The sequence below is a fragment of the Aspergillus versicolor genome, assembly GCF_001890125.1.
Source record: "Aspergillus versicolor CBS 583.65 unplaced genomic scaffold ASPVEscaffold_1, whole genome shotgun sequence".
NCBI classification, from domain to species: domain Eukaryota; kingdom Fungi; phylum Ascomycota; class Eurotiomycetes; order Eurotiales; family Aspergillaceae; genus Aspergillus; species Aspergillus versicolor.
This window is the reverse complement of record NW_024467524.1, coordinates 4,271,183-4,298,331: the sequence shown is the minus strand read 5'-3', so window position 1 is coordinate 4,298,331 and position 27,149 is coordinate 4,271,183. Positions and strand designations below refer to the sequence as shown.

Sequence of the window (27,149 nt, the reverse complement as noted above, 5' to 3'; positions counted from 1 at the left end):
CAGTGACCCAGGCACTAGTACCTGCTTGTGGTAGTCTATGATGAGTGGCATCTCCAAGATGGAGGAGCTTCGGACTTGAGGCCAGCAGCCCTCTCCAATGGGACCAAGTTTGGTATACGCGGGTTTCCATCGAACAAAGGAGATTTGGATTGGGGCTGGGTTTGTTACTAGTTATGTGCAATCTCGTGGGAGTCTCCTCCGTACCAGTAAGCACTATCAGGGAGCGTGAAACCTTAATGCTGAGTGCCTTGTTCGTTGTGGGAGATCCTCATGCTCTGGTCTGGACCGCATCCGGAATGCTCTCATTCGACCCGGCCCGCCCCTTCGTTCGCAATCAGGGAATTCCCCTTCCCATCTATCTTCTGTTTACCTCCGGTGTAGTATTGTTACACGAGAGCCCACTGCGTCACCGTTTTCATGACATCACGATGCCCGCGCCGGCAAATCGCAGTCCTGCGATCTCTGAGAGCCAACCACCCAGCGTATCCAGGGCTGTCACCCACGGTTCACGTCAGAACCTCGAAAGACACTCCCCCGGACTTGTTACCAATGGCCATTGGCCGACATCACTGCTTTCTATTCAGCTGTCGCCTTTTTCCAAATAAATCTTTTTTCCTTCCAGTCAGATGATACGTGCTGTTGTGGAGTTGCACCACCGGAACTGCTAATACCTGTTTGTGTCTGTCGTTTCTTCCCCCCCTTACGATCCTCTCCCCTCCATAGACAGTGCGACCTCAGCACCTTTGCGACTGGGTGCGGTATCGAAATGGCTCAGAACGAGGATCTCAGCAGTAGCTCTCACCAGAGCTCGGAGCAACAGGATGAGATCCACGAAATCCCTCGAGCAGAGTACCGCAGTCGCCAGAATTCAAGGGTAGCCCAGGATGATACGACCTTTTTCGATGAGATCAACCCCGAGGGCAAAGCAGAGTTGACTCGCATTGCTTCCAACTTTCCTAGGCGCACTTCCAGTGCTAGTGCCAGTGTCGGTGCCGGAGGAAAGGGCATACAGCGAATGGACACTGTCGATGAAATGGCCCTCGACAACCCAGCATTTGATCCTACGACTGACCAGTTTGACCACTACAAATGGGCCCGTAAGATGATGAAGCTCATAGATAGGGAAGGGATTCCCCGGCCACCATCGATGGGCATCTCATTCCAGAATCTCAATGTGACAGGTTCGGGGTCGGCATTGCAGTACCAAGATACTGTGGCTTCCCTCTTTGCTGCTCCCTTGCGACTTAATGAACTCTTATTCAATCGATCCCCCGAGAAGCACATTCTGCACGATTTCAACGGGCTAATCCGGAGTGGCGAGCTCCTGATCGTCTTGGGGCGACCTGGAAGTGGTTGCTCGACGTTTTTGAAATCATTATGTGGTCAGCTCCATGGGCTGAAACTAGGGCAAGACTCGGAGATTCAGTACGGTGGAATTTCGCAGGAGACTATGCTCAAGGAATACAAGGGAGAGGTCCTATACAACCAGGAGGTGGACAAGCATTTTGCTCATCTCACAGTGGGACAAACCCTGGAGTTTGCAGCTGCAGCGAGGACTCCCGAGCGCCGATTAGAGGGAGTCAGTCGTCACCAGTTTGCCAGCTACGTTACCAAGGTCGCCATGTCCATTTTCGGTCTATCGCACACCTACAACACCAAGGGTACGGTATCCATGCCAGAAGTACATGTCCCTGAAATCTATTTCTGACCGTAATATAGTTGGTGATGACTATATACGAGGTGTTTCGGGTGGTGAGAGAAAGCGAGTCAGGTTTGTTCTCATTTATCACAATAATAAATGAATTGAAGCTAACTCATATATAGTATTGCTGAAATGGCCTGTAAGCCTTCAAGCCATGACTGTCCTAATTTATTTGGCTTAACACTGACATACGCACAGTGTCGGGGGCACCTGTTGCGGCGTGGGACAACAGTACAAGAGGGCTTGATTCTGCAAGCGCCTTAGAATTCGCTAAGGGTAAGCTTAACCAGCCTATCCATGGAAGCCTCCTATAAGAGCAGATAAAACTGAACAACTTCTTTAAGCGTTGCGCGTGTCCGCAAATGTGGCCGGCACTTGCCATGCCGTTGCAATTTATCAGGCTTCACAGGCAATCTATGACATCTTTGACAAGGCTGTTGTTTTATACGAAGGACGCGAGATCTACTTCGGACCCTGCAGCGACGCAAAGGGATATTTTGAGGAGATGGGCTTTTATTGCCCACCACGCCAGACGACTGGTGACTTTTTGACATCAGTAACCAACCCGCAAGAGCGTAAAGCACGCGAAGGGATGGAGAACAAAGTCCCACGAACACCTGAGGAATTCGAGACATACTGGAAGAATAGCCCGTACTACTCCGATCTTAAGCAAGACATCGCTGATCATTCGGAGGAGTTTCCTCTCGGTGGAGAGGCTGCACAAACCTATGGTCACGCGAAGCGGCACAAACAGGCCAAGCACGTCCGGCCTAAAAGTCCCTATGTCATTTCTATTCCAATGCAGGTCAAGCTTTGCACAATTCGAGCCTATCAAAGGTATTTATTCCGCCGAGAGTACCTAATAGCTTTCTACTGACAGCGGCTAGGATATGGAACGACAAACCATCTACGTTGACAACCGTTATTGGTCGAATTGTGATGTCCCTTATTATTGGTTCTATATACTTCGGGTAGGGTCTTGTGGGATATACATGGACAATATTCTCTAACATATGCAGTACCCCGAACGCCTCCGCCGGGTTTCAAAGTAAAGGAGCTTCTCTATTCTTCGCTGTTTTGTAAGTGCCTGAAATCGATGTGGAATGGAAACACAACTAATATTCCCTAGAATGAATGCTCTTATCAGTATTACCGAGATCAATTCACTCTACGACCAACGTCCGATCGTCGAAAAGCAAGCTTCGTATGCCTTTGTCCACCCTTGGGCTGAAGCATTTGGCGGGATCGTGTCCGATATTCCGGTCAAATTTGTTTCAGCTGTCGTCTTCAACATAATCTATTACTTCTTGGCCGGGCTGGTAAGTGTATTTATTCTGACCGTATGTCACAATAATGCTAATTGCCACAGCGTTATGAACCCTCGCAGTTTTTTATCTTCTTTCTTTTCACATTTCTCAGCACTCTCGCTATGTCGGCAGTCTTCCGAACTCTGGCGGCATCGACAAAGACTCTATCCCAAGCAATGTCCATGGCCGGAGTAATGGTACTGGCTATCATTATTTACACTGGTTTCGTGATTCCCACGCCGCAAATGTCCGATGTCCCGTGGTTCAGTTGGATTAGGTGGATTAACCCGGTGTTCTATACCTTCGAAGCTATGATAGCCAACGAGTTTCACGGCCGACGATTTGAGTGCTCACAATTCGTACCCGCATATCCAAACCTGAGCGGAGACTCCTTCATTTGTGCGGTTCGAGGAAGTGTGGCGGGAGAGCGGACAGTTTCGGGAGACTCTTACATATGGGCTCAGTACCGCTATACATATGCTCACGAATGGAGGAATCTCGGTATTCTGATAGGGTTTTGGATTTTCTTTACCATAGTATACCTGGTTGCGACTGAGATCAATTCGGCCACATCGTCTAAGGCTGAATTTCTGGTATTTCGCCGCGGCCATGTACCGCCGCAGATGCGCAACATCGACAAGGATCAAGGTGATGCACCGCCTGAGAATACGGCGTTAGCCGAAAACCCAAGTGAGACTGCACAAGCGAATACCTCTGTGATTCCAGAACAGCACAGCATTTTCACCTGGCGAAATGTGTGTTATGACATCCCCGTCAAAGGCGGCCAGCGCCGGTTGTTGGATAACGTTAATGGCTGGGTGAAACCGGGTACATTGACAGCATTAATGGGTGTCTCAGGGGCTGGAAAAACAACACTTCTCGATGTACTTGCAAAACGTGTTTCCATTGGCGTTGTTACAGGTGATATGTTTGTTGATGGCAAGCCGCTTGACTCCAGTTTCCAGAGGAAAACGGGTTACGTCCAGCAACAAGACCTGCACCTTTCTACGACGACTGTGAGGGAAGCACTACGCTTCAGCGCACTACTACGTCAGCCAAAGACAGTATCGAAGGCTGAGAAACACAAGTATGTTGAAGAAGTCATTGATATGCTTAATATGCAGGACTTTGCAGACGCGATCGTCGGTACTCCTGGCGAGGGGCTAAATGTTGAACAGCGCAAGCTGTTGACGATTGGAGTTGAACTTGCGGCTAAGCCTGCGCTGCTCATCTTCCTTGACGAACCGACAAGTGGCTTGGATTCGCAAAGCTCTTGGTCTATTTGCGCCTTCTTGCGCAAGCTTGCGGACCGCGGTCAAGCGGTGTTGTCTACTATCCATCAACCCAGCGCTATGCTCTTTCAACAGTTTGATCGACTATTGTTTCTGGCAAAGGGAGGTAGAACCGTCTACTTCGGAGATATCGGGAAAGATTCTCATACTCTACTGAATTATTTTGAATCAAACGGAGCACGTAAATGTGGCTTATCTGAGAACGTCAGTCCCCATTACCCACTTGGCCTGTTATATGTGCTAACTCATACAGCCTGCGGAGTATATCCTCGAAGTAATTGGAGCCGGTGCCTCTGGAAAGTCGAATCAAGACTGGCCAGTCGTCTGGAACGAAAGCAAAGAAGCCAGAGAAATTCAGAATGAAATTGGCCGGATCCATAAAAATAGGGCTTCTGCCTCATCGGAGGAGGAGCAGGACAATACGCACCGCGAATATGCCATGCCCTTCACCAACCAACTGTGGCACGTAACCCGACGTGTATTCCAGCAGTACTGGCGTGAGCCTGTATACATATGGGCGAAGCTGATTTTAGCGATTGCCTCTGCCCTTTTCATCGGGTTCACCTTCTTCAAGCCCGACAGCTCCCAGCAGGGATTCCAGGACGTACTATTCAGCGCATTCATGCTCACATCTATTTTTTCAACCTTAGTGCAACAGTATGTATCGCGCATACTTATTCCATTCTATTAAATACTGACCAACGCGTATCTAGGATAATGCCCAAATTTGTCGTCCAGCGCTCCCTCTACGAAGTCCGCGAGCGTCCCTCAAAAGCCTATTCCTGGGCTGCCTTCATAATCGCCAATGTTCTCGTCGAAATACCCTGGCAGATCCTCGCCGGCGTCGTCTCCTGGGCCTGCTACTACTTCCCCGTCTACGGTGCCAGTCAAGCCCCTCACAGACAGGGTCTGATGCTCCTCTTTACAATCCAATTCTTCATCTTCACATCGACATTCGCAACATTCATCATCTCCGCCCTCCCCGACGCAGAAACTGGCGGTACAATCGCAACACTGATGTTTATGATGACTCTTGTCTTCAACGGCGTCATGCAGCCGCCCAATGCTCTTCCAGGTTTCTGGATATTCATGTACCGCGTTTCCCCGCTGACATATCTTATCTCGGGTCTTACAGCGACGGGTCTCCATGGCCGAGCGATAGTCTGTTCGGACGAGGAAATGAGCGTGTTTAACCCGCCTGCCGGCCAGACTTGTGGACAGTATATGAGTGCTTACCTCCAAGTCGCGCCGGGGAGGCTGTACAACCAGGAGGCTACACAGGACTGCCAATACTGCTCCCTAACAAACGCGGACCAATACCTTGCTGCGTCGAATATTTGTACGTGAACCTTCTCTCCTTCCCCTTCCCCACTAAACCGACCTACTCTGGTAAATAAACCAGACTAACCATGCAATTCTCATATAAACAGTCTACTCAGAACGCTGGCGAAATTGGGGCATCGTTTGGGCCTACATCGGCTTTAACATCTTTGGGACAGTAGCGCTGTATTACATCTTCCGGGTCCGACACTGGAATCCGACGAGTATAATTCGTGGTATTAAGCGGGGAGCAGTGTTTGTTTGTCGTGTGTTCAAGAGGCGCTCTGGGGAGACGCCGAAAGGGAAGGAGGCGGATAATGGAAGGTTGCTCTAGCTTCCAAGTTCCCTCCTGTGTCGGGATTTAGTTGGTTGGAAGTTAGGTTTTGGAATGGTTATGAGGTTGAAATATTGATATATATTTCTAAAATTTGTGGATAATAGAATTTGAGGGCTTGGAGGTAGGTTATTATAACTTGGAATGAACATTCTGGAGAATTCCGTTTGACGAGTGTAATCGGAGTAACCGGATCGTGAGATTGACCTTGACTTTATATTATCACGAAAGATGTAGGCAAGTTTGAAGTATTCACATTCCTATATTTGCACTAGGTAGACTGGGGGTAGTTACATGGGTAAATCAAGTTAAATAGGTAAGAGAGCCGACGGGGGGTATTATGCAATGCATGGATTCTGTAAACTGAAGTGTATCAAACGCCGGCCGCCTGGCGAAACAGGGTATGTATTGTCGTGAACTCGTACACGCGTCGCATCGTCTGTAGAGCGTGATTAGGAAATATACAAGGCTAGGACTGGGGCCTGGTGTTGTGTTCAGTGGTACGTTGGCGAGAGAGTAAGACTCGTTGGACTTGCGAGGGAAGCGAAAGGGTGTAGAGGAGGAAGTCGTAGCTGTAGATATCAGGTCACGATGAGGTTGAGGGTCGCCGCGCAACAACCATAGCATTTACTACATTGCCTGGTTTCCAGCCCTGGTCGACGAGTGGCGTATTCTCTTTGAGGAGCTTGCCTAGGTAGGCGATCCGGACGCGCTGTGTCCTGGGTATCTATATTTCCCGTTAGTTGTCGGTACTCCTTCAAGCCAAAGTAATACAAGTAGAAAAAAGAGAGAGAAATGTAGAACTCACGCCGACTTCCTGCTGCACCTTCCGTGCAAGAAATCCGACATTTTGCGCCTTATTCACAGTGACGACAAGATCCTCGCCATCACGATCACTCAACCTCGCCTTCACCCGGATCAAGTCGCGCTCACTCGCCTTCCCCTTCTCGTCCCTCCTTCGTTCACTTTCACCATCCTCCGCAATCAACTCATCCCCGGATTCTACCTCGTCTCCGAAGTCCTTCCTATCCTCCGCCTCAAACCCCACATCTACGTCCTCCCCGTCCGTACTCCCATCTTCATCCGCATCAACAACAATATTATCTGGATCACTCACAATGCACCTCGGCAACCGGTAGAGTACTCCCTGCTCATCATAGCACCCCTGACAGAGATCTCCTGTTGGAACAGTCACGCCTGCCGCATCAATAATGCTCTGCGCGGTCGCAAAGTCCTCGTTCCGCATGAACGTCAGAGCAGCGGATAGAGCAACCCACACTTCGGGACGACCAGTGACGCGGGTTTCGAAGAACTCAGTGCGTTCGCGATCGAGAAGGGTGCGCGTCCATCGGCGCTTTTTGCTGTTCCAGATGTGCGGGCGGATCGGTGCATTAATGTGCTCGGGCAGCGGGACTGGGGTTTGGTCTTTGGGTGGGTTCTTCTGGCGGGATTGCCGTGAGGACGAGGGGTGGTGATTGAGGATAAGGGGCGGTCGGTGGCGGGAAGACGAGGACGGGGAGATTAGGGATGAGGGTCGACGGGGACGGGTCGATGAGTGTTCGTTCGTTGTGTCGTGATTGTTGTGGTGGTGGTGGTGCTCTTCTGAGGGAGACTGAGCGTCGTGGGAATCACGCGACACGGAGAAGCAGCAGCCCTACGGTGGGTTGAGGTCAGTAATTGCGACGAGAGAATGTAGCGATAGCAAGGTACGTACCATCTTGGAGGAAAGGAGTCCGCTCCATCAGCTGCGACGTTGAGGCATGGGATGAGAGAGGAGAATGAGGCGAATGGGGCGAAGAGTCGATGATGAGATCAAAGAGCAGCTAGGAACGGTCTCCAAATACGACAGCTCTCCAACGAGGGGAGTTTGTCTAAATATACGGCACTCCACGGTGACATAAAGTTTCCGTGGTTCGCACTGTCAGTCTGACCACCTGCCGTGCAATCAGAAGCTTAAGATTCGCCCAAGAGTGCTTTGCGCTGCGGGGTTTTCTGTCTGATTTGTGTACTTTCGTTACTTTATTTACTAGCGCCGTGGTAGTACATTAAATTGGCTAATCTGACGCCCGGTGGGTCGCGCGTCCTGCTTTCACTCCTCCTCATCTTCGTCATCACTGCCAAATATTGCCTTAAATACTGCCTCACCTGGTCGCTCAGCCTCTAAAGCTTCGTTGCGGTCTGCTTCGATGACAACAGGCGCCTGTTGGGGCGCTGGTCTTGGGGCCGCGTGCTTCGGCGATGCAGAGTCTCCACGCGACGGGGCCAGAGCTCCGCCCCCACCAGCCGCAAGCATAAGCTGATTCATGGCATCTTGCGACACGAGTTCTCGCGGCCGGGTGTCTGTCTGGTATCCTGCGGACTGGAAGCGACCCCCGGCAGATGAGGAAGATGCACCGGACGGCTCTCCCGGGTCAACCTGCACATGGCTGGGAGGTTTGATGTTGAACCGCTTGCATAATAAACGGGTGGGGTAAAACGACATCGTGGTGCGTGTCATCGGCCCGAACATGCCAATTTTCGCAGCCGCTATCGCTGGGTCCTCAGGCTTTTCGCCGGGCTTACTGAGTAATGGCGTGTTCGCGTCAGACTCTGATTCATCCGAAGCCCCCTTTGGACCGGAAGAGGCGGATGTGAATCGCGATGCCATCACTCCGGACACAGGCTTGAAGACCTCCGCCGCTCGAGCAAATTCGTCGAGCTCTGTAACCCACTCGTCAGTACTGGAGCCTGGAGCACGCTCTGGGAGAGTGTCGCGAAGACCGGCTCGGATTTCAAGAAACGTCCTGTAGCGGGCCCGTTTAGTTTCATCATCCGAGTACGGCATCCAGCCGCTGGCAGCGCGCGTAAGAGCTTGCACGGCCACTAGTTTATCTAGCTTGGGTACAAGATCCCATAGTTGTTTTTGTCTTTGTGAATCTGAAAGTTCATAGCCCTTTGGGGCCTTTTCACCTAACGCCGGTGGTAGATTTGTTTGCCCTGTAAGCTTCGCAATTTTTTCCCGGCCTTCGGGAGTCATCCAGTCAAATATAGACTTTGCTGGTAATTGGTCTTCTCCCAAGAGTGCTGCCCGCGATACTGGATCTAGGGTTGATGCCTTGGCTGCCTGCGCAGGAGACACGTAATCAGAGGCATCCCGCGGTTTGAAAGGCGCTTTCTTAGACTTCCAATCTTTTGGTATCTCTGGCGGGGCATATTTCTTGTCCGAGGATAGCGAGAGATTCGATATACCCTCCGCCAGTAGAAATCCATCAAGCGGCAGGCGACCATCATGGCATTTTCGGAAACCGGCAGCACCTTTGGCGGCAATCGTCTTCTTGGGGATAAAGACCGGCTTGGTGTTTAAGAGAGGGTTGGACAACCCCAAGGCAGATTTCGCATCGTCTGTAGCTTTCGTTTTGGTTTTCTTCTTTTTATCACCACCAAGAGTACGGTTATATGAAATCCGTGGACCAAGAGAGTAAGGGTCCTCATCATCTGACCCCGTATCATTGAGTACACCAACGCCGAAAGCTCCTCGTCGAGGTTTCTGGGGTTTCGGTTGCTTTGGTTTGTTGGAGTTGAGCCGCCGCCCGAAGAAAGAGTCGGCATCCTCATCAGATCCTTCGCGTTCTTCCTGATTGGAGCCAAGACGGGCTTCACCTTCAAACCCCAGTCCTTTATAGTCGGTCTTGCGTACAAACGCAACCATCGGCGGATTCTCCGGTGCAAACAGATACGTTTTGTCCGCCCCATCGCCTGGATGGGCTTTCCCGTCTCCCAAGTCGGCTTTCCGTCTCACTTTTGGACCAATACCTTGTCCGTCCCTCCACCCCATCTTTTTCAAAAGTTTGACGCCAATTGTCTCACCCGACACCTTGAAGATATCCATTAACCCACCACGGCGCGTTGCATCCGTGGCCGTGGAACCAAATCCTGAGAAGTCTTCATTCATTTGTAGGTTCCGCGCTTCTTCTGCCTCTCGAATATCATCCTCATCCATAAAATCCTCTGCTCGCTGTTTCCGCGGATCCTTTGCTCGATTTTGACGCGAAGACACAAACGTCGAAGGTGTCCATCCCTCTTTCGACCCGACAGTGTTGAAATACCTGAGATAGAGGGCCACTTTAGTGTGTTGTCCAAGGAGGTCGCTGAATCGTGGGCTCACCCGGCACTGAATCCACCGGTGAAGGCGCCATGTAGGCGTTTCCTTCCCCGGTCATCTGTCACCTCCTGCTTCCATACAGGCACGTACGATCCATCGTCTCGAGTTCCTTCATCGAGGGGCGGAAGAGGAGTTCCAAAGAAAGCGTAGGGCGATTGCCGGGCCTGCAAATCGGCTTCGAAGGCCGCGCGCGTTCTTTTGCTAGCCATTCTTTGGTGTTATAAGGGAGAGTCGAGCATAGCGATCCCTATTAAATTAGTAATACCATTCGGATAGAATGTGTGGAATATACCTTTAGCAAAGCGAACAAGTTGTTCTGAGCTCAAGTCGAGCGCTGGTGGAAGGTTGAAGATGTAAAGACTGGGACAGAGTGACGCCAGAAGGTTAATTGCACCGCCACATGTGGCTTGTATACTTCTGCGAGCTTGGACAAAATCCATCAACGTTGGTCTGGTTTATTACTAGGTACTTTACACCGTAGATGATTCACTCGAAACAAAAGTTTTACTGCAGCCTTTACGCAGACTGTTTCTTTGTTTCAAGGGCTCGAGTGGTAGCGAATCTGGTGGCAGGATACCCAAGGAGATCAAGCACTCTCAAGACAAATCGAGCAACTCTCACAGAGCACTGTGATGCATCACCTAAACCCTCGTGATCTTGTGTGGAATGGTCCCTATGAGTTACGTAGTGTGTTTCGATACTGTACGTGCCCAAAGCACCCGGTCATTTCAAGCACGACTGGGTGCGGTATCAGGCACGAGGTTAACCGGGTGGCTGGGTTGAGCCGACATATGTCATCTGGTGAACGGAAACCGGTCACTGGGAGCTATTTATTTGGGCTGGAGGAAATACGAGGAGGCATGGCAGGCTGTAGACTAACTCTTATAGCTCTGGTTAATTAGCAGAAGGATCAAGACATAAAGTTGGGCGATAGGGGCCGGGATGGATGGTTGCGTGCGGCCCCTGGCTTTGTTTCTCCCTTCAGATGTTTCTCCGCAGCCGCATCCAGATCCATCTTGCTCTCGCTTTCCACAACACACACCTACATCGTGCTCCCTTCGACTTCTCCCCAGCGTTTACTCCTTCTCTTCCTCGCAATCCTGGTTTTCTCCTCATCTTCAGAATCGGGCCCCGCAGATGGAGTCTCTGTGAACGGTTTGGCCCGCGACGATCGTTTTCCTTGGGCTCTCGTCAGCAAACGCTCCTCTCTTCCCCCACTCGCTCCCCCGACCGTCCATCTCGACCTCCGACCTCGTCCCCGTTTAGCTCCATCACCCCAAGCATCGAGTTCATCGGTGGCGGCTTCAACTTGAGCGATCAGGCTTGAATTGTTGCTGAACTCGTGGTCTTCCCCATTAGTTTCCCCCCACCATCGTGATGTCTGCCGCTGCGCCCTCAGCCGTCCACCGCAGCCACTCCACGTCCTCTCGGCCGCCCTCTTATGGGACTGCTTCGGCCGACATCCCTCACCGGACTCGAAGTGTCGCTGTAAGGCCTGCGACAGCATCTCAACCTTCTCCAGTGCATCACAATCACTCTCATAACCGGCATTCCTATTCCAAGTCGCAGTCGTACGACCGTCGACCTCCTAGCAACAACCACGCCGTTTTCGACAACATAGCTCGTCGGGACTTCGAGTCCTCCAGGGGTAGCCAGCACTCCTCCCGCCGGGATAGTTCGAGGGAGCGCTCCCAGGAGCGCCCGACGAGCGCATACCGTACTGACCCATCCTCCAATAAACCCAAGAGAAATCTCTCGGTAAGAAGCCATCAGCGGGACAGTATAGACATGGCTTCTGCAGGGCCCAGAGCTGCGGACGGGGGCGCAGGGCATTCCCATTCTACTTCCGGCCACCACCTACATCCAGCGAACCCCAATCAGTCGAAGCGCCGCACAATGATCGCATCCCCTACAGGTCAATGGTCTTTAGGTAAGACATTGGGGGCTGGTAGTATGGGCAAGGTCAAAGTGGGGAAACATATGGAAACTGGGGAACAGGTGAGCTTCGTACCCCTTTGAAAAACATGTTATATTGGATATGTTATTAACGAGACGGCTGGGTAATAGGTTGCAATCAAGATCGTGCCTAGACAGTCAACGGAAGAACATCGGAGTGCACGTGAAGCCGAAAGGGCGGACCGTTCAAAGGAGATTCGAACTGCTCGCGAGGCAGCCATTGTCAGTCTCGTGAATCACCCTTATATATGCGGCATGCGCGATGTGGTACGGACCAATTACCATTGGTATATGCTTTTCGAACTTGTCAACGGTGGTCAAATGCTGGACTACATCATCTCTCACGGCAAGCTAAAAGAAAAGCAGGCGAGGAAATTCGCACGTCAAATCGCCAGTGCGCTGGATTATTGCCACCGCAATAGCATTGTGCACCGGGATTTGAAAATCGAAAATATACTCATTAGCAAGACCGGCGATATCAAAATCATTGATTTTGGTCTTAGTAACCTTTTCTCCCCGCGGAACTTGCTCAAGACATTTTGCGGCAGTCTTTACTTTGCCGCTCCCGAGCTGCTCCAGGCAAGGCAGTACACTGGTCCAGAAGTGGATGTCTGGAGTTTTGGGATTGTGCTCTATGTTTTGGTGTGCGGAAAAGTCCCATTCGATGACCAAAGCATGCCAAAACTGCATGCAAAGATCAAGCAAGGAGTGTTCGAATACCCTCCCGGTCTTACTGCTGGTTAGTTAGCCCGTCCTTTGGAAGCTGTCCCACCATAAATTGTGCTAATATTTTATGTTCCTAGAATGCCGCCATATCATTTCGCGCATGTTGGTAACCGATCCCAAACAACGTGCAAGTCTGGCAGAGATCATGAGCCACCCTTGGATGAACAAAGGGTTTAGCGGAGTCCCCGACAACCACCTCCCACACCGGGAGCCTTTGCAGCTTCCGTTGGACCCTGCGGTGATCGACAAGATGACTGGATTCGACTTTGGGTCCCCAGACTATATTGCTTCGCAGCTCACCAAGATCATAGAGTCCGAGGAGTATCAGCATGCAGTTGCGCTCAATGCGCGTGAACATCACGCCCCCGCAAACACTGATAAGAAGCGCGGCGTCTTTGACTTTTACAAGCGCCGAAACTCGTCCAGCAAAGACAATCTTACTGCGCCTTCAGCAGAAGCTATCCAACTTGGAAACGACCCATTGAATGCCTACAGTCCATTATTGTCTGTATATTATCTCGTCAGAGAAAAGTTGGAGAAAGAAAAGACCGAGACCAACCCGGGTGCTCTGGGCATTCAGGTAACCAGTGCCGATGCGCTGCTTCAGGTACCTGATTTAGCCGCCCCAGAAGCTGCCCATACCAACCAGTACCATATCCCCGGAGAAAAAGATACATCAAGGCGGTCGCGCCCACGCGCCCGAACCCATGGTGATGATGAGATCACGGAGGGCATGAAGAACACCAACCTCGCACCGGGACAACCCTCCCACAGCCCCGCTGCGTCCCAGCCCGAAACACCAGCTAAGAAAGAGAGTACCGCTGCCGGTCTTCTGAGGCGCTTTAGTACACGGAGAACGAAAGATCGTAGCCGTGATCCTGAACGGTCAAGGCTTACAAGCCCTCATGGGCCATCTCTCAATGTGCAGCCGCCGGCCGACTCTGCCTCTCCCCTCTCGAGAGGATTTAGCATACGGAGAAACCGCCGTGCGGAACCCTCCCCAACAAAAATCCCCACAACAGGCAGTCAGCCTCAACATCAGGACCTCCTCAAGACTCCCGGATCGGCAGAGCCGGCCTCACGATCCAACAAGTTCCTCGAGAGGTCAACTAGCGTTAGCTCAGCTGATCCGCGAAACCGACGGGCCCGCCGAGCCGATGCGGATGTGACCAACCAACCGCCGCAAACGAGTGGATCAGAATACTCAGGCGCCGCAAAGGATCCTACCGGGCGGGAACAGAAAGCGACGACCCGCACGCACGCCACCCGGACAATGTCTCTTGGCCATGCTCGTCGTGAAAGTATCCAGGCCCGACGGGCCCGACGGGATGCCACGAGGGAAGCCAATGTTCCCGAGGAAACTGACGGAGAAATTTCTGGACCAGGAGCTGCTTTGGAGAGTGCGAATGAAGAAGACCTATCCAAGCCAGTCTATCTTAAAGGCCTCTTTAGTGTTTCCACTACTAGCAGCAAGCCACTGGCTTTTATTCGCTCCGACATTATTCGGGTTTTGAAACAACTTGCTGTTGAACATGTCGAGATAAAGGGCGGCTTTAGCTGTCGTCATGCGCCCAGCATTGATCTGGATAAGGTAGTCGACAACGGACCTCCAAGCCCTGAACGACAAGGCCAGGTTTCTAGTCACCGTCGTCGAATTAGTTTCGGGGGTCTACTGAGCCACGAGGATGGTCGCGAGGAGGTTCGCAGCTCAACGCGCCGCCGTCAGCGGGCGCCAGACCGGAGCTTTGTCTCCAACTCAGAAGCGTCCGATGAATATCTTGAAGGCCGTGATGCCAATTTGACGAGTGGAGAACGCGTTGTTGGAGAGACAACCACCCGCGTGCAGAGCGACACCGGCGGGAACCTTGTTCTCCGGTTCGAGATACTCATCGTTAAGGTGCCGCTGTTCTCGCTCCATGGCATCCAGTTCAAGAAGGTGTCCGGAGGTATGTGGCAGTATCGGGAGATGGCGAAAAAGATCCTGGACGCTCTTCGGCTCTAATAGGTTCCTCCATGAGAAATGTGTATCAGTGACATGGCGTTTTCATCTAACGGACAAGCCAGTTGGCATGACAGTTATACATGAGCATGATATTTTCTTTTCTTTTCTTTCTTCTCTTCGGTTTGTTGTTGTTTTTTTGCTCGAGTCAATCGCATTAAGTGGCCTGTATCTGCATAGGCAAGTGTCAGCTTTCGTTAACGCATATTTACTGAGCTTGTTCGTCTCATTTGCAATTGAAATACTTCTGCTATTGGTATTTACCTACACCCACGTCTAGTCTAGCCCTGATTGGTACTTCCTCTTATCACCTTTTGTGACACCAGCTTTTTTTGTGTTTCTGTACAATTGAACCAACCGCCTTACCCTTTGATTATTCACGCTCTTGGCTAAATTGTCACTTTGCTACCTTGCTTTGAGCTTATAGAAGATTAGTTTTACTTTCAATGAACCTTAAACCGCTTAGTATTGATATTTGATCCGTTTCCAAGTAAGGTCCACGTTGCACTCTACGTGGAAACAAAGCAAGAAACCGCTTAGTCAGCACCGGCCCTTTGAGACATCAGGGCTATTAGGGCTATTAGGGCTTGTCGAGGGGGCATCTGAACAACCCGTTGCTTGACAGTAAGGTTATGCAGCCTTCAAGACAATCAAACTGATCAATTTCCAAATGAGGTAGATTTCTCTGTATCGGTGCACGAATTCGACTTGTAAACTTAGCACCAAGATGTCTGACCATCGTTGCTTGATTCTGGTGCAGCTAGCAGAGTAAGAAGGTGACTGATCTGACGAATAATTCAAATTTCCTGAACATTGCTAGGCATAAATAGATACAATTTTTTAGTCTCTGAAGGAATGTTTGTTTATTGGCTCTTGACGGCAATTTGAGCATACTGATGAAACTGTCAATGACAGTTGGTTATAGGGTTAGGATCCACATATCATGTAAACTCCGGCGAGAACCCTAACAGGACAAAGAGAACTTGCACCGCCAATGGCTATAGGACATGAAAGCCTTTTCATTTTTATTTTGTTATTTGCAGGAGTTAGAGTTTTTTCTCTTTCACCTCTGTCTTGGGACTCTTCCTGACTGAGCTGCGGGCGCTGAGCTCTGTCGGTGTAACCTCATCGACGTGGGCGACATCCACCTCTTCACCGACCTCAACCTCATCATGCGCAAGGATGAGGCCCTTAACATGATCCAGGAGATTATCCAACTCTATCTGAATCTTTTTGCAGAATTCTATTTCTAGTTTCTCCAGTTTCCGGTCCCACAGCTCTTCTTTCTCCTCCAACTGGTACTGGTCAACCGTTGCGTGCTTCATTGCAGTTTCCTCGTCCTCGCTGTGAACTTCTCCCTCAATCTTCCCTCTTCGATTTTCATCAGCAATTAATCGCTGGAGCCTTTTTAACTCCGCGATCCGCGCAGCATTCTTCGCTTCTCTCTCTGCCCTCATTCGCTGTGTCTCTGCAAAACTAAGCTCCCTTTCTAGGCGTTTAGCCTCTAGTGTTTCTTCTTCCCATCGGGCTTGCCTCTCCCGCCTTTGTTGCTCTTCTTGCATTATTTTACGGAGCACTAAATGATTTCTGTGCCGCTTCGACTCTTTTGTGCGCGTGGGTTGTGACTGCAGCTGCGGTTCTGGGTCTCGCCTCGGGTCCTCCCGGGGGTGCGGTATCTTTTGCCGTCCTCGCTCGTGCGTATAGTAGTCTGGCTCTGGAGACTCAATGTATTTGTGACGGTCTTTCATCATAGAATATTTTTTGTCGCGACTGCTGTGACCGCGAGATCGGTCGGTCTGGTTCCGACGCAAGTGTGGAGGCGAATGATATCTGGGTACACCAACATTCGCTCGCGGCCGCTTATGACGATGGTAGTAGGTTGGTTGTCTGTGTTCTCGCTCATGATTTTCAAAGTCGTCTACTGAACGACTACCGGCAGCGTTGGCGGATTGGGGCTCTGTGAGGAATTGGCGTCGAGGATGCGCTTGCGGCTGTTGGTCTTCAGGCTGGCGCTCGGTCCGGGGTCCATCAAGTCGTTTGAGGATGGGCAGTCTCCGAGACTCGAAGCCCTGTTCGTGAGCCTTTTGTGCTATTGTTTTCCGGTTCGTTGGCAAGGTGTCATAAGTGTCGCTGCTATCCGGCCAGCCGATTTGAGCACGGGTAGGTACCGTAGCAGATGCTGTTGCGAAGGCATTATTGGGCGGTTGTTGTAGTGGTATTCGGGGCCGAGCTGGTTTTGTAAGCTGTTTAAGCTGGCTTTTGTCGTTCGACTCTGAAAAATCCAAGATGCCAAACATGATGAAGGACAGTCAAATTGGAACGAATAATCGAAGGTCGGGTATAAACAGGCTACCTAGCAGGTACGTATCTTCCGACAGGTGCCTCAGCTGGAGCTCACAGTATCGAGTTAGTAGCTCAAATATGATCTGCTGATGCTTTTCAGATTGTTTTCATGCCACAGTTCCTCTCTACTGAAGGCTTTCAGTCAGCCAGGAAAGCTCGAAAAGGAGCTTGCAAAAGCACGACTGTGAGAGCGCGCGCGAAAGGCTGCGGTTTGATTACTTCGTGACTGACCGATATTGCTTTTTTTTTTTTCGATACCCTGTCTCCCAGGGAGCCATCCTTGGCTGTACTCTGGAAAACCAATTATATTTGCATACGTGTTAGCAAAAGGTAAACTTGCATGAATGAAGTCGCAGTTCGATGCCGCTGCCCACCAACTCCGAAATTGTGTGGTGCAGACTTACGCAGATGTAAGAGGTTGAAGCGCTCCGAGATGCAGTTGGAAACCAAATCATTGCCAATCGGTCTCAGGAGAAGTGCGCCTCGTCTACCCTCTTTTTTTGGTTGTCATTGCTGTAAAGTGTTCTAAAGTGTCATGAGATTCTCGGACACAAGAGCAAATATACAAAATTGGATATTCAGAAATCATATTACACAAACTCCGGACAGGGACCGTGCATCAAAACCCGCAGAGGCATCAGTCCTGAGGCCACTGCCCTGGGAATAGCGACCCTGGGATAATACTCCCCTGGTTCTGGTTTACTCTATCACCCACTGTAGGGTCCTTTTCCAAGGCAAGCCTCGGCCCTTTCTGCATAAAGACGAAATCCAAAATGCTGGCAAGGGCATTGACCAGAAGTATCAGCACAGGGTATTTGGATACAGCCGACATTGGATTCTCGTCTGCGCTAAGGACTGGTTCCTTTTTGTCTGCTGCTTTTATTGGGGCGGGGGGCTCAATGGGTGGCTGCGGCGATAATGACCGTTTCCGAGCTGAGCGTTCTTGCCGGACACCATCTAAGGATTCAACAGCGCTCCCAAGGATGGCGGAATACGAGTCGGGGCATATGTCACGCATACCATGCTGAGAGGCATCTACCAGCGTTGCTGCGGAAGAGATGTTCGAAACACTCGAGGACCTGTTGGTCGTTGCGCTTGAAGCCAAGTCATCTGGGGAGAGTAATATTCCGCTTGGTAGATCGGACGTAACCCTCAATCTGCCAGGCTTATCACCCGTAATACTATCCGTCGCTGACCCTGCTTTGGTTTGAATAGTTGGGGGCAGTTGTGGTGCAGTTGGCGCAGCTCCGTTTTCCGTGGAAAAGGATACTGGCAGGGCATCAGGTATCTCAACCGGAGTCCTCGCGTAATTTTCATGCTCCATAGCACTAGACAGGCCCTTTGCTAGCGTATCAAGCGGCCTATCAATTGCAATATGTACATTGGGACATACCAGAGTCTCGCTCCTGCCCTGGTCGGAGCTATGATAGCTCGGGAACCTCAAGTGGCGTATGCGATCTCTAGATCTTTTGAGTCGGCCCTGGATCTCAATCCGCATGATGAACGGCTTTTTGCTGTGTTGCAGGGTAAATGCCGTATGTATAACGTTGCTACGGCTCGATCTGCCACCCTGATCGTTTTCACAAAGTTCCCATTTCAATGTCTGGTAGGCCGCACTGCCCTTTCTTCCCGTCATCAACCCCCCAGTAAATGACCAACGGCTGTCGTATCTGGCCTCTTTTTCCCGTTCCACGCCAATTCCGCTTCCTCCGGTCCCAAGAACGTTCAGCTCCGGTGCCAAATGCACAGTCTGCGTGACAGCAACGTTTCTTGCTTCTCCACTGAGATGTTTCGGTCCGTAGTAATCAGTCATTTGGAGGGATTCGTCATGGATCATGCCCGTGGCCGCTGGGGCGGACGCTTCGTCAAGGGTGACGAGAACAGTTCCACTGGCCAGACGACAGTTATGAGGCTGGTCGAACGAGATATCCATGTAGATAATCGCCGCTGAAATTCCAGCTGGAGGCACTCCTAGACAACCCCATTGTGACTTTGAAACGCGTAGTCGACAGTCAACCCGCACCTTTCCCAAATCGCGGGAGCACAAGCTGGCATAGGTGAGATGATCGAGTCCGCGGTAGTTGCGGCCAAAGCGACGAGCGTACGTGTGAGTCGGGTTTGGCGTTGGTGACGGCGCTGCCTGCAACATGGCGTCTGAAGTCTCTATCGAGTTTGTGTAAAACGAAAGGGAACAGGATGATTAACTGCCCTGAAGATAAAAAGTGAGCGCCAGGCAGGTGAGTCAAGGCTCCTGAAGCCTAGAATTTAACCCCGAGCCGCCCAGGGACATTGGCAAAGCTGTAGTGACAAACATTCTCGTCTCGTCTGAGGGGCTGTGCCGCAGTGCAGTGCACGCCCACTGGAAGTTATGAGCGCAATCCCTGCAGACGCAAAAAGCAATGCTCTCGCCCCGGTGACAGCCAATGCCGGCTCTCCTCCTTCCTCTCTCTCTCTCTCTCTCTCTCTCTCTCTCTCTCTTCACACTCTCGTTTCAGCATTGTATCCTGAGTGGTCATCCTCGGGAAAATGGACTTGCCGACCCAGCGCGAAAGACAGCGGCGCAATGCCCACGGTTTCAATTTTAATTCCTTCCACTTTGATAGCGATGAAGCAGACCCGTCTCGAGCGTTGGTCAACAGAAGGTTCCCTCCTATGGTTGGAGCTCCTTCCGGCCAGGATGCTTCCCTCGAAACCAGCAGAGAGCAGCACGCTGCATCGTCCTCTCTTCCTCAGAGAGATCCTGCCGCCAGTATACAAGAAGCTTATCCAACTGTGCAGACCTTTTTGAACGCAAAATCAAGAAACGATATCACCGTCCACTTCGAGATGGAGGTCGGCGAGGACCTCGACAGCTGGCTGGAGGAGTTCTCCCGTCTCAAGAGGCTGGGCCATTTTCATGCTGCCGAGCAATATTTCGATGACAACCTACGTGATCTTAGTAGTATTCTACCGGTTGCAATTGAGTATGCCGACATGCTTGTGGAACAAGGTGCCTACAAGCGCCTGCGTCAATTCATGTCTTCTCACAAGGCACTACTAAATTCTGTAGAGCGAGCTGACCGTGGGTGTTCTGAGGCAAAGAAATTCCAAGTTTTATACAGAGCAAACCTATTATTAATCGACGCTTTCGCTGCAATGCATTCTGCTGCCAAACTGGGAGAAGCATATGGGAAAGTGCGGCTGATCGAACAGGACATGCGATCCATATTAAAACAATCGCAGGAGCCGGACGCATCTCTAGATTCATCTGAAGTAAGACCAATGCCACTCGATTCCAGATTCCCAGCTTGGTTTTACGGAGAGCTGGGAACCCTGTTGCTGATCGTTGGGGTTGCCAGATTCAAGTCATTCGGTACGCTTTGAGAATACTATCAAAAATAGAGAAGGAGACAGACCTCGTCCCTGAGTCACAGTTCAACTACTGGTCAAACTGGGGGCACTTATACCGGCCCCTTCTTGCAGCAAGTCAGGTTTCGGACGCGAGGGACCTTATCATGGCTTCAATAGAGGCTGAAGGTGCACCGAATACGTGGAAGATCATGTTCCAAATGGATATCCACTCTCCGCAGGCCTTCAACCGCCTTCTCGGTGACTGGAACATGGCACATTATGACGAATCAACCTATTTAGCCATTCTTGACATCTTGGTGAGCGTAATAGGTGATTTGTGCTCGTTTTCGGTCACCTTACCCGAAAGAGAGCACCTAATTACCTCGGAACGATGTCTCCTGTATGCGCACAGCGTGGCTATCTGCCTGAAGGAGAACAGCCCAGAACTGATGAAATCCCGCCCGTATCTTCGTTGGGTTCTGGCCAAGTCTGAGCTAGAAAGGAAATTGAATCCTAGTGAGATGAATCTGCACGGCCATCTTAGCGCCTTCCCAGGCTTGGTTATTTGGATGAATACTCTTCCCATATACGTCCCCATTAAGTCAGAAAACCCGCTTTGGCACCCAGGAGAGCACGAACAAGCCTCAACTTCTCCAGATGAGCTCTTAGAAGCCGCTGTTGGCACCGCTTGCGAGCTGGGAGATTATACCACTGAGATAGCCTGTCTCACCGAGCTGATTTGTTGCTCATCCGGTGCGCTGGACGTACTAGGAGAACGGTTTAATCGCATTCGACATCTCCAACTCAATTCACAAGGCAATATCCTTGGCTACCAGCAGACATGTCTAACCCGGTACCTGACCACTACGAGCGGTCAGGCCCGCCGGGATCTGGTCGCTGAAATCAAGGAACTCAAGGGCTTTAAGACTGGCGATTATTCCCTCAGTGAGTGGTGCACATTAGTTATAGAGGACGCACTCTGTTTCTCTCTGGGAGACATTGTAGACAAATCCCCGGCCGTCCTCGATGAGGGATTCTCGACCTACCTCCCCCAATATATCAAGGATCAAATCATACATCGGAGGTTGGAAAAGACATATGGTCTACACCTCAACCACGACAAAGCCAACTCAAACGGCCCCCGCTGGTCAAATGGGCGCAACTTATCACCCGAGCCACTTTTAGCCTACTCAAGACGGGCCTCGTCCGCAGCAAGGCGCGCATCATACGAACGTATGCGACATAGAGGCCCGGGAGAAAGCTCTACCATCGCCTCTTTGAGTGAGGACGATCAGACCAATGCGTCAGTTATCGGGCTCTCACCTTCGGACAGGAGATCTTCCAGTCCTCTGAGAAGAATCCCTACAAGACGTAGCACTGTAGAAAGTGCTAGCGACAGCCCATGACAATGAAAGGGAGAACGATCTATTACTAGACGGTCGTGACATTAAATATATCTGAAACACTTCAGCGTATTCTCAAAGCCAGTGAGTGGTTTCGTCCGGCTACAAAGTATATTATAAGCAGTCAATTCTATGTAGACTAGGTGCAGAGACAGGGGGCGGCTAGTGTACCATTCCCAGGCCTTGCGGGTGTCCACCGGGCGCCCCAGGGCCCCAACACAACCTGCAATTCTGACAGCGTGGGCGCCAATATCGTGTCCCCAGCGCACCAAAGCCGCAAAATGGATAAGCTTTTGCGTCTTCTCAGCTCTGAGGAAGAACGTGTTGTTTATTCAAATTTTATTGCAATGTTTAAGAATACTATTAAATATTTAAATTATATGGATAATTTTCGATTTTCTGCTTCATGTTGCATTTAAATTATTGTATAATTTAATTATTATTTATTATACACTTTCTAGCAACTACCAACTAGTTAATCCTCGCTTTTTAGTTTTTATTATATATTATGTAATATTTTCCATTAATTATGTAATATATGAACATCACGTGATTTAAACTGCAGGCTTCATGAAATTGAAAGCCATCCAATAGCCTAATAATTTTCATGTTTTATTCTATCAGTTTAAAGTTGACGACCGGTCGCCATATAACCACAAAGTTCTAATATCAGTTCAGCAAACTTCTGTCATAAAATCATAGAATATTCTCAATCATAGGATCCACTTCCTAGACTAGGAATAGCGTGTTTTCCTAACACAAGCTCCTGACGGAGAACACCATTTGGTACTCACTTCTCCTAGCTATCTGCGTACTTCAACTTGCATGATCTTCAAGTTTCCGGGTCCTTAGCGTTTGCCTTTTTTCTTTTTTTTTTTTTCTTCATGCCAGGACACGGCATGTTCATTGACCTCACACAGGACTCGGATCCAGAGGATCGGCCCAGGGTAAGTTCACTGAAGTGCCTCTTGTCGTGTGTTACTGGTAGGATATTTGGCTATCTGCTAGATTATAGAAGCGACTCTACCGCATTTATTTTATTTTATTTTATTTTTATTTTTTTTATATATTTTCTATGTTGTTTTCGTGGCTAGCACTGACCATATCTAGAATGCAAATCCGCTTTTCTCGAATCTTGCGCACAGGACACTTTCAGTTTCCTCTCGTGTTCCTCTCAAGAGAAAGTCAGATATAGATTCAGAGACAACTTCAGTTTCTTCTTTCAACTCTACATTTCCACAGCTCGGCGCAGATGACTACAATAGCCTTGTGCAGTCATTCAAGCAGAAGCCTCAGCGGGCTCATTTGAAGACCCCAAGCCCAGCCCCCAGGACTAAGATTGAGGAAGACATCAGCGTTGTCATCCCCTCCCCATCAGCACAGCTTAAGAGCGAAATTGAGTCTGCTAAGCTGATAACAGACGCTGTGTTGACCGGTGTCTCAGAAAAATACTATCCAACAGATGTCCATGAGAGGCGAGCTACACGCGGGGCTTACCCAGCTGCAAGAAAGACAAACCGAGCAGGTGTCTCTTTAGCCATCGGAAATCCTGGACCTTTCCTTACTGCGAAAAGCAGACGTCCTGTTGTAGATCTCCTATGTGAGAGTCTGAGGAAGAAACTCGCCTCGATCAAGGGACCTTCTGTGACTGTTGCCGCCGGGGATGAGAAGGCTCTGGCCGAGAATACCGCGGGCTTTGAATTCATTAATGAGTACAAACTCCGGGACGGCGTAACTCCCATCAGCCCAGAGTTCAATGCAGGTTGCTCCTGCGATGTCGTCTGTGATCCAGCACGGTGCGGCTGCTTGACTCAGGAGGAAGATTCTGATGCGCGAATCATTCCTTACAGACGCGCTGCCGATAATGGGTCTCTTTTGGTACTTTCTCCGGAATTCATGGCTCGTACTTCGATGATATATGAGTGTAATTCGCTATGCGGGTGTGGTGAAAAGTGTTGGAATAGTGTTATAGAACAGGGTAGGACCGTCTGCTTGGAGATTTTCAACACCGGTAATCGTGGCTTTGGTATGTCTTTCACTCACTGTTACTACCCATACTCCGGCATCCCACATCGAGGTAGACTGACCTGCTCGAAAAGGCCTCCGCTCCCCGAACTACATCCGCGCGGGTCAATTCATAGACCTCTACCTGGGGGAGGTCATAACCCTAGAAAAGTCCGAGCAGCGCGAGAAGATCGCCAACACCCGCGGCGCCCCATCGTACCTATTTACTCTCGACTTTCTCGTCGATGATGAAAATAGCTATGTTGTTGATGGGTGCAACTATGGCGCCGCTACCCGCTTCATCAATCACTCTTGCAACCCTAACTGTCGCATGTTTGCTGTCTCCCGCACACATGGCGATGAGTATCTCTACGATTTGGCCTTCTTTGCACTAAGAGATCTCGCACCCTACACCGAGCTCACCTTCGACTATAATCCAAGCATGGAAAGAGTCGATGCCCCAGATCCCAACGCGGTACCTTGTCTTTGTGGCGAGAAGAATTGCCGTGGGCAGCTATGGGCTAATGAGCGGAAGAAGACGAGATAAAGGGGATGCGTCTCCAATACTCCCATTCTTCATTACTGCCGTCTTCTATCCTGCAATTTTCCTTCCATTTTTCTTCCCTTTTCTCCAGAACCCGATGGTTCTTCTCACGTTTACCACGACTCGCAGCATTTTGCATAGCACCTCAGGTCTTGTCTTACATTGGCGTTGGCATGTGTTGCATTAAGCGTTATCGAGTTCCATTTTGATTGCATTGCACGGAGTCAGAACGGCTTCACTTGGTTGCTGGGTTTTTCTACTGCAGCGGGCTTGTCCTCTTCTTCCTCTACGTCAAGACAGTGGACCTTTCTCTTTGTCTCTCTCATTTCCTTTTTTTTTTTCTCTCTCCTTTGCTATCCACATGGTGTACCTTTCCTATGCTCCATTCCAGTTCCTCAGCCTTGTACTTATTATTTTACTCGGAAGCAATACGATACCCCAGCCTTTTCTATTTTATTGTTCATACTGTGCAGATGTATACCTTCCTCTATTTACATAACAACAACCAATAGTGAAAACCATGGCAGCCTGTCCAGCCGCGCATACGGTACTAAACATACGACAGACCAAGTCTTGCCGGTTCTTCCGCTATGATATGGTCAAGAATGGTTCTAAGTAGTACTGTTGTTTAGCTACCTAGGGTAGGTATAAATATATCCTACTCTTCCCATCCAACGTCATCCAGTGGGGATATAAGTAGAGCTACGCAAATACATGTTTCAAGCACCCTGTTTCATTTGCTGGTGGTTGTGTTTCATTTCATGTTCAAGCTGATATTGACTGTATTGACAAAAAAGTTCACTGCGGAAGTAGATAGATCCATCCAGCCGAAATCATCGATCAGTATATACTTTTAAATTTATAAATTTAGCAGATAGCTGTTCCGTCACAGTCCATGATAGTATGTAAACGCCGTTACACGTCCTGACCCTAAGGGGAAGGCCTGACCAACCAGTACAGAAGTGGTCCATAGCCAGATAGAAATGAAGAAAAAAGAAAGAGAAAAAAAAAGCATAACCCGAAGAAAAGTGTCGTCATCTACCCGCTCCCTTCCATGACTTCAAATATCCCACCCATGACAAATCTTGGTTGTGAGAGCCGTACTCTATCTAAGCCCTCTTGTGAGCCGGATGACAGCCGACCATGAGCTCGGCCATCATGGACCGGGAGCCGAGACTGTGAGGTATGTAACTGCATCTGGGTATTAATCCCAACGGTATCTAGATCCACGGGGCGCGGTTCTAAAAGATCGAGGCCCTGTCTCTCGATTGTATCGAAGCTAGCTCGTGAGCGCTCCTGTCTGAGGGCTGTGTCGATATTTGAAGGGCGACGACGTAGGATGACCCCTGTGCCATGGTTGTGGTTGTAGCTGGGGCTGGAGGGGTTGAGTTTGTCGGATATAGAGCGGGGGTTGCGGATATGTTGAAGAGAAGTTGGTGATAAAGATGGAGAGGTCGGTGATGAGGAAAGCGTTGGGCTAGAGCTTGTTATTGTGGAGGTAGAGCTCAGTGGACTTGTCGGAGCTGAAGTTGTAGAGCAATAATACTCTTTGAAGTGGTTATTGGCAGTGTCGTCGGGGCGGGGTTGAAATGAAGTGTATAAGAGCGAAAGGCTCGGGGTGGAAGCGTGGCTTGGGCGCATTTTGTGAGGGAAAAATGACGCAGAGACTTTTGAGTTTCTTTGTGGTTTGGTGGGCAGTTCCGGGTTGCTGGATAGATCACAATATATGTTGGAGAGGTATCGCAATCGTCAAGAGCCGGGTACCCCGCATAGATTTGAACTGATGTGACGGACTCCAGATAACAGAAGACAGAAGATAACGAAGTCCGGAGAAGATGGTTAGAAGTGTTATGCAGGAGAAGTAAGATGACGGAGATGAAACTCGGAGTATATGGCGGGCTCGAGTTGAAACAAGGAAGCGTGTCGTGTCAGATTGTGCAGGGTCAGATCCAACGCTTCGGACAGGCGCCAGCGTAGCAGATTAAATCCAGAAAGATGGCGACCCGCAAGTAGGAGTCTTGGGTTTTTAAGACCGCCCTGTTCCGGACAAGGGTTCGAAAGGCACGGATTAAGTATCTATGAAAGGCTCACTTTCGGCAAGGCACGCGCGATCTAGTAGAAAGTAGTCCGGCGCCAGGGAGGAGGGGAGAGCGGGAAAAAGGGCTTCCATGAGAGCGATGCAACGATACAAATTGTAGGAAGAATGTGGAGCGATGGATTTGTATGAAAACAGCGATAAAAGCCTGACAGTTGGGGAGAGGAGGGAAACTGGAAAGTGTTGCAGATGATGAAGACGGGAGGGGACCTCCATGGGTTTTGAAGGCAGCTTCCGCATTCGGGAGTCGCCTTCACCCAGACTCGGCCAGCACAGACAATTCTACCATGCAAGGGGCAACTCAAAAGATACGAACGTCAGAGTAGGTAGTATTTCCAGCAAGACGAGGACTCTCTAGATAAGCACGCCAGTGCGCCATTGCTATGCATTCCAGGCAAAATATTCACAAAAGAACTTAAAAGTCGCAAAACAAAACAGACGGCATAAACATAAATATCTGCAAGCATAGACAACTCTAGAACAATAAACGAAATGCATAGACGGTCTTGAGCCTTGGAACAGTATAATCGCAGTCAAAAGAACTGCCACGTAGTTTACAGCATCGAAAAAACTTGAGTAAATCTGTATAGGGTCGTGCTCTCGATTACCCGTCGAGAGCTTTGGGTATCATCATGCTTCGTTTCATCTCATTT

The 27,149-nt window shown here is 50.0% G+C and overlaps 9 protein-coding genes across 9 annotated transcripts; 4 read left to right on the top strand and 5 right to left on the bottom strand.

Moving 5' to 3' along the window:
- Positions 1 to 766: 766 nt before the first annotated feature.
- On the top strand, positions 767 to 5,955 carry ASPVEDRAFT_119485 (uncharacterized protein; the record flags this gene model as incomplete). The annotated part of the gene is made up of 12 exons (XM_040805706.1): positions 767 to 1,661; positions 1,720 to 1,771; positions 1,825 to 1,841; positions 1,901 to 1,978; positions 2,047 to 2,539; positions 2,590 to 2,673; positions 2,722 to 2,781; positions 2,832 to 3,021; positions 3,072 to 4,505; positions 4,555 to 4,958; positions 5,015 to 5,640; positions 5,732 to 5,955. The coding sequence occupies 12 exons, from the start codon at positions 767 to 769 to the stop codon at positions 5,953 to 5,955; spliced, it is 4,557 nt and encodes a 1,518-aa protein (XP_040663187.1).
- Positions 5,956 to 6,248: 293 nt separating this feature from the next.
- ASPVEDRAFT_292674 (ubiquitin domain-containing protein) lies at positions 6,249 to 7,858 on the bottom strand. Its single transcript, XM_040810202.1, has 3 exons — positions 7,670 to 7,858; positions 6,764 to 7,609; positions 6,249 to 6,682 (listed from the first exon to the last, which is right to left on the bottom strand). The coding sequence occupies exons 1-3, from the start codon at positions 7,670 to 7,672 to the stop codon at positions 6,542 to 6,544; spliced, it is 990 nt and encodes a 329-aa protein (XP_040663186.1). The 5' UTR covers positions 7,673 to 7,858; the 3' UTR covers positions 6,249 to 6,541.
- A 186-nt stretch (positions 7,859 to 8,044) lies between these two features.
- Positions 8,045 to 10,479, bottom strand: ASPVEDRAFT_68187 (putative G-patch domain protein; the record flags this gene model as incomplete). The annotated part of the gene is made up of 3 exons (XM_040815978.1): positions 10,389 to 10,479; positions 10,100 to 10,343; positions 8,045 to 10,040 (listed from the first exon to the last, which is right to left on the bottom strand). Exons 2-3 carry the CDS (start codon positions 10,303 to 10,305, stop codon positions 8,045 to 8,047), a joined length of 2,202 nt encoding a protein of 733 aa, XP_040663185.1. The 5' UTR covers positions 10,306 to 10,343; positions 10,389 to 10,479.
- Positions 10,480 to 11,473: 994 nt separating this feature from the next.
- Positions 11,474 to 14,780, top strand: kin1 (putative serine/threonine protein kinase Kin1; the record flags this gene model as incomplete). The annotated part of the gene is made up of 3 exons (XM_040805953.1): positions 11,474 to 12,094; positions 12,164 to 12,791; positions 12,856 to 14,780. The coding sequence occupies 3 exons, from the start codon at positions 11,474 to 11,476 to the stop codon at positions 14,778 to 14,780; spliced, it is 3,174 nt and encodes a 1,057-aa protein (XP_040663184.1).
- Positions 14,781 to 15,765: 985 nt separating this feature from the next.
- On the bottom strand, positions 15,766 to 17,334 carry ASPVEDRAFT_36831 (uncharacterized protein). Its single transcript, XM_040811305.1, has one exon. It carries the CDS (start codon positions 17,072 to 17,074, stop codon positions 15,824 to 15,826), a length of 1,251 nt encoding a protein of 416 aa, XP_040663183.1. The 5' UTR covers positions 17,075 to 17,334; the 3' UTR covers positions 15,766 to 15,823.
- A 74-nt stretch (positions 17,335 to 17,408) lies between these two features.
- On the bottom strand, positions 17,409 to 19,439 carry ASPVEDRAFT_36830 (uncharacterized protein). Its single transcript, XM_040811304.1, has one exon. The coding sequence runs from the start codon at positions 19,267 to 19,269 to the stop codon at positions 17,758 to 17,760; it is 1,512 nt and encodes a 503-aa protein (XP_040663182.1). The 5' UTR covers positions 19,270 to 19,439; the 3' UTR covers positions 17,409 to 17,757.
- Positions 19,440 to 19,605: 166 nt separating this feature from the next.
- On the top strand, positions 19,606 to 22,132 carry ASPVEDRAFT_36829 (uncharacterized protein). The gene is made up of 2 exons (XM_040811303.1): positions 19,606 to 20,372; positions 20,459 to 22,132. Exons 1-2 carry the CDS (start codon positions 19,647 to 19,649, stop codon positions 21,854 to 21,856), a joined length of 2,124 nt encoding a protein of 707 aa, XP_040663181.1. The 5' UTR covers positions 19,606 to 19,646; the 3' UTR covers positions 21,857 to 22,132.
- A 620-nt stretch (positions 22,133 to 22,752) lies between these two features.
- Positions 22,753 to 24,404, top strand: clrD (histone-lysine N-methyltransferase Clr4; the record flags this gene model as incomplete). The annotated part of the gene is made up of 3 exons (XM_040814160.1): positions 22,753 to 22,800; positions 22,964 to 23,879; positions 23,953 to 24,404. 3 exons carry the CDS (start codon positions 22,753 to 22,755, stop codon positions 24,402 to 24,404), a joined length of 1,416 nt encoding a protein of 471 aa, XP_040663180.1.
- Positions 24,405 to 25,077: 673 nt separating this feature from the next.
- ASPVEDRAFT_291494 (uncharacterized protein) lies at positions 25,078 to 26,255 on the bottom strand. Its single transcript, XM_040810195.1, has one exon. The coding sequence runs from the start codon at positions 26,040 to 26,042 to the stop codon at positions 25,440 to 25,442; it is 603 nt and encodes a 200-aa protein (XP_040663179.1). The 5' UTR covers positions 26,043 to 26,255; the 3' UTR covers positions 25,078 to 25,439.
- Positions 26,256 to 27,149: the final 894 nt, after the last annotated feature.